General features: G+C 46.4%; 1 protein-coding gene across 1 annotated transcript in view; it reads left to right on the top strand.

Annotated features, from left to right (window-relative positions):
• The window catches only part of kcnd3 (potassium voltage-gated channel, Shal-related subfamily, member 3), a gene marked incomplete at its 3' end in the record, with an annotated part of 66,655 nt that overhangs the window by 48,376 nt on the left and 12,279 nt on the right, over positions 1-6,000 (top strand). The window contains exon 2 of the mRNA XM_083895636.1: positions 3,125-3,293. Within this exon, the coding sequence (XP_083751762.1) occupies positions 3,125-3,293 (169 nt within the window). The remainder of the gene's footprint in view (positions 1-3,124; positions 3,294-6,000) is intronic.

Below are 6,000 nucleotides of genomic sequence, written 5' to 3'. Positions count from 1 at the left end.
CCTTCTGTCCTCCTGTCCTCATGCCCTCATGTCCTCATGCCCTCAAGTCCTCATGTCCTCATGTCCTCATGTCCTTCTGTCCTCATGTCCTTCTGTCCTCCTGTCCTTGTGTCCTCCTGTCCTCGTGTCCTCATGTCCTTCTGTCCTCCTGTCCTTCTGTCCTCATGTCTTCCTGTCCTCATGTCTTCCTGTCCTCCTGTCTTCCTGTCCTCCTGTCCTCATGTCCTCCTGTCCTTGTGTCCTCATGTCTTCCTGTCCTCATGTCCTTCTGTCCTCATGTCCTTGTGTCCTCATGTCCTCCTGTCCTCATGTCCTTGTGTTCTCATGTCCTTCTGTCCTCATGTCCTTCTGTCCTCATGTCCTCCTGCCCCAGTGCCCGTAGGAAGTATGTATTCCTATTTTTCCTCTAGCTACGCTAATGCTAATGGAAAATGAAAACATTGTGGTTGCGTACCTAATGAGGTTGCACAGTGTTTGTATTATGTGAGCTAATGCTAACCATAGCCTCGCTAGCTTACGTTTGGAAACAGGTTCGCCAAGTTAGCCGCAAAAGTAGTAGCATAATAAAAATAAAATAAATATGTGCTGGCGTATTAGTGAATGGACACGTCGTGGTTTCTGTATAAAAACCATGTTCCAACAGCCATTACTGTGTGTGTGTGTGTGTGTGTGTGTGTGTGTGTGTGTGTGTCAGGGTTAATTCATATTTAATTCATATTTAAATGTTTTTTTTGCGTGTTCTCTTCTTCTCATAATTGTGTTTGCACTTCCTGTCGACTCTTAGAAGTGGAGTCACTGAGGCGTTCTGTTGATAGCATTCTGCTAATCGCTAATTACAAAGACACACACACACACACACACACGTGCATATAACCGTCCCTGACTATTATTTAATGACACCTGGGCAGTGAGTGTCATCACAGCAGCTAATGAGACGCCTCTGTGTGTGTGTGTGTGTGTGTGTGTGTGTGTGTGTGTGTGTGTGTGTGTGTGTGTGTGTGTGTGTGTGTGTGTGTGTGTGTGTGTGTGTGTCTGTGTGTGTCTGTGTGTGTAGAAATGGCCCGATGGCATAAGTCAGAGGTGTCAAACCCTTATTTTCATTTTTTATCTCCTGGTCTCCTGGACTCCTGGTCTCGTAACTCCTGGTCATGTGACTCCTGGTCATGTGACTCCTGGTCTCCTGGTCATGTGACTCCTGGTCATGTGACTCTTGGTCTCCTGGTCATGTGACTCCTGGTCTCCTGGTCATGTGACTCCTGGTCATGTGACTCTTGGTCATGTGACTCCTGGTCATGTGACTCCTGGTCATGTGACTCCTGGTCATGTGACTCCTGGTCTCCTGGTCATGTGACTCTTGGTCATGTGACTCTTGGTCATGTGACTCCTGGTCATGTGACTCTTGGTCTCCTGGTCATGTGACTCCTGGACTCTTGGTCATGTGACTCCTGGTCATGTGACTCTTGGTCATGTGACTCCTGGTCATGTGACTCCTGGTCTTGTGACTCCTGGTCTCCTGGTCATGTGACTCCTGGCCTTGTGACTCCTGGTCTCCTGGTCATGTGACTCCTGGTCTTGTGACTCCTGGTCTCCTGGTCATGTGACTCCTGGTCTTGTGACTCCTGGTCATGTGACTCTTGGTCATGTGACTCCTGGTCATGTGACTCCTGGTCTTGTGACTCCTGGTCTCCTGGTCATGTGACTCTTGGTCATGTGACTCCTGGTCTTGTGACTCCTGGTCTCCTGGTCATGTGACTCTTGGTCATGTGACTCCTGGTCTTGTGACTCCTGGTCTCCTGGTCATGTGACTCCTGGTCATGTGACTCTTGGTCTCCTGGTCATGTGACTCCTGGACTCTTGGTCATGTGACTCCTGGTCATGTGACTCTTGGTCTCCTGGTCATGTGACTCCTGGACTCTTGGTCATGTGACTCCTGGTCTTGTGACTCCTGGTCTCCTGGTCATGTGACTCCTGGTCATGTGACTCTTGGTCTCCTGGTCATGTGACTCCTGGACTCTTGGTCATGTGACTCCTGGTCATGTGACTCTTGGTCATGTGACTCCTGGTCATGTGACTCCTGGTCTTGTGACTCCTGGTCTCCTGGTCATGTGACTCCTGGTCTTGTGACTCCTGGTCTCCTGGTCATGTGACTCCTGGTCTTGTGACTCCTGGTCTCCTGGTCATGTGACTCCTGGTCTTGTGACTCCTGGTCATGTGACTCTTGGTCATGTGACTCCTGGTCATGTGACTCCTGGTCTTGTGACTCCTGGTCTCCTGGTCATGTGACTCTTGGTCATGTGACTCCTGGTCTTGTGACTCCTGGTCTCCTGGTCATGTGACTCCTGGTCTTGTGACTCCTGGTCTCCTGGTCATGTGACTCCTGGTCATGTGACTCCTGGTCTTGTGACTCCTGGTCTCCTGGTCATGTGACTCCTGGTCTTGTGACTCCTGGTCTCCTGGTCATGTGACTCTTGGTCATGTGACTCCTGGTCATGTGACTCCTGGTCATGTGACTCCTGGTCATGTGACTCCTGGTCTCCTGGTCATGTGACTCCTGGTCATGTGACTCCTGGTCTCCTGGTCATGTGACTCCTTCTTCATGAATAAGAAATGAGCTCCATTTCCAGATGAAGTCTCGCTCGTTCAGTTTTTTCTTGTCTTGTCTTTCCCTCTCACGCTCAGTGGCGCCCCCTCCCTCCTGTGTTACGGTAAAGCAGTTACTGTAATTGCGTTGTCTGTCTTTGAGCTGCAGACGGGATTGTTTTTGACTTGCAAATGTTTCAGATTAAATTGGACTAAATGACTTTTGGGAAATGTCTCTGGCATTTACCACGTCCTCCTGGAAAGGTTAATGTTATCTGCTGTCTTTTATTGTGAAGGTCTGAGAGGAGCTGCTGGTTAATATTATGTGCTGTCTTTTATTGTGAAGGTCTGAGAGGAGCTGCTGGTTAATATTATGTGCTGTCTTTTATTGTGAAGGTCTGAGAGGAGCTGCTGGTTAATATTATGTGCTGTCTTTTATTGTGAAGGTCTGGGAGGAGCAGGTGACAGTAGAAGAACCCAGTGTTTGTCCACCATGTACTAACTAACTAACTATCTAAACTAACTCACTGTTCTGTCCCCTCAGGTATGGAGACATGGTTCCAAAGACGATAGCAGGAAAGATCTTTGGTTCCATCTGTTCTCTCAGTGGAGTTCTGGTCATCGCTCTTCCTGTTCCTGTCATCGTGTCCAACTTCAGTCGCATCTATCATCAGAACCAGAGAGCAGACAAACGACGGGCTCAGAAAATGCAGGTCAGACCTTTATTTACCTTCACCTGGACACTAGGGGGCGACACTGAGGCCTCAGTCCCTCACTAACCATGGTGATGATGATGATGATGATGATGAGGATGATGATGAGGATGATGATGATGATGATGATGAGGATGATGATGATGATGAAGGTGATGATGATGATGATGAAGATGATGATGGTGAGGATGATGATTATGTTGATGATGATGATGATGATGAAGATGATGATGATGATGATGATGATGAAGATGATGAAGATGATGAAGATGATGACGGTGGTGATGATGATGTTGATGATGATGATGATTATGATGATGAAGATGTTGATGATGATGATGATGATGATGATGATGATGATGATGAAGATGTCCCCTGATGTCCAAACCCAAACCCTGACCTTTACATTTTGGCTTTTCTGCATAAATATTGAAGTTTTAATGAGTTCTCATGAATATTTATAGCATAAGTTATAATTAATTATCTGTAAATGATCTGTGGTTTATATAAAGTTAACACACACACACACACACACACACATTAACAACACTTATTTATGTAAAACTTTATGTGTTAATGTGAGGATCAACAACACGTTCACGTCTTCATTTCTCACCACTCACTCTCCCACACCAAAGTCCACAGAGAAACAACACAGGAGTCGATGATCCACTGCTGCCTCGTGTGGTCACTCTGTGTCACTGCTGCCTCGTGTGGTCACTCTGTGTCACTGCTGCCTCCATCACTGAGTTCACATGTTCACTTTATCTGAGGAACAAAAGCTTCATAATTCATAATAAAATCAATGAAATAGCTGCTTTGTCCCTGTGAGCTAAGGAGTAGAGGAGGAGGAGGAGAGGGGAGGAGAGGAGAGGAGGAGGAGAGAGGAGGAGGAGAGAGGAGCAGCAGTGGTGATGAAGGCCATAATGATCAGGGGGACGAGGGTGAAGAGCTGGAGGCGACGTTTGTCCTCATGCTGTTCTATCCTGAAATAACCATCACACACATGAGGAGGTGTGTGTGTGTGTGTGTGTGTGTGTGTGTGTGTGTTGTTGGCTTGACCTCCCCCTCCCCCCCCTCCCCCCCACACACACACACACAGTGTGTTCCACCTTGCTGTGGAACTGCAGTGTCTTTGGGCACCAGCTCCACTCAGGTGGTCCGGTCCGGTGTAGCTGTGGTCATTAAGCTGATCCCACTGTGGACATGTGGACGTCTCCGTGGACATGTGGACGTCTCTGTGGACATGTGGACGTCTCCGTGGACATGTGGACGTCTCCGTGGACATGGGACGTCTCCGTAGACATGTGGACGTCTCTGTGGACATGTGGACGTCTCTGTGGACATGTGGACGTCTCCGTGGACATGGGACGTCTCCGTAGACATGTGGACGTCTCTGTGGACATGTGGACGTCTCTGTGGACATGTGGACGTCTCCGTGGACATGGGACGTCTCCGTAGACATGTGGACGTCTCTGTGGACATGTGGACGTCTCTGTGGACATGTGGACGTCTCTGTGGACATGTGGACGTCTCTGTGGACATGTGGACGTCTCCGTGGACATGTGGACGTCTCTGTGGACATGTGGACGTCTCCGTGGACATGTGCAGTGAGGTCATCCGTTGATCTAAACGTAGAATCTCTCCCACATTTATAACCCTGAAGCTGTGACTCCTCCCCCATGAGGACCTTTGAATGACATCATCATTGTGTTGATGACATCACTGCTGTTTAACAGCTGGTTCAATCTCATGAGACTGAGATTAAATGAATGTTTTAGTTTATACATATTTTTATTATTATTATTCTAAAATAATGATTTTATATGTGGCTGCAGACTGACAGAAGTCAGAATCATCACTTATAGTTAGTTATAGTTATAGTTACTAGTTATTTCTCCCTAAAAGTTAATGAGTTACTGTATTGCAAAAGTAACTAGTTACTAGTTTTAATGTCCCTGAGCTGTAAAGATATAAACATCTTAATGTAAATGTTAAATATAAAAATAAGTCCTGACTGATCCAGAGGAAACTTAGTATTATCATCAATAATGAGGAGATTATCATCAATTATTGATGATAATCTATTAATTATTGATGATAATCTAGTGTAGATTATCATCAATAATAAGTAGATTATTACCAAACGTGAAGGAAAGTTAAAATACTAATCAGACAAAAACGTTGTTGAGCCTTAATCTGTGCAGAGTCTCCATCTTTAATTAGACCAACAACATTAACTGTTGCTGAACATTTAAGCTTCTGACGTCTTCAGTTACATATTGAGTTAGTTTTGACGTCTTTCTGTCTTTGTCCTCTGAAGAAGAAGAAGAAACAGTGGTTCAGTCCACAGCTTTGGTCCAAGTGGAGACAACTTTATTTAAACATCTAAAGCTCAGTTAGAACAGAGTAATGATGAAGTGATGAAAACATGACGATGACCATCACAGGACAAATAAATGTCACTACCCCTTTAAACCAGAGTGGAACTCCTCTTCTCTCCTCCTCTCATTCCTCCTCCTCTCCATCCTCTTCTTCCTCATCTTCCTCTTCTTCCTCCTCTTCCTCCTCTCCTCTTCCTCCTCTCTTCCTCCTCTCCTCCTCCTCTTCCTCCTCTCCTCCTCCTCTCCTCTTCCTCTTCTTCCTCATTTTCCTCCTCCTCTCCTCTTCTTCCTCCTCTTCCTCCTCTCCTCCTCCTCTCCTCTTC

Source organism: Microchirus variegatus (genome assembly GCF_963457635.1).
Source record: "Microchirus variegatus genome assembly, chromosome: 9".
NCBI classification, from domain to species: Eukaryota; Metazoa; Chordata; class Actinopteri; order Pleuronectiformes; family Soleidae; genus Microchirus; species Microchirus variegatus.
The sequence above is the reverse complement of the archived record's forward strand: the minus strand, read 5'-3'. Positions and strand labels throughout refer to the sequence as shown.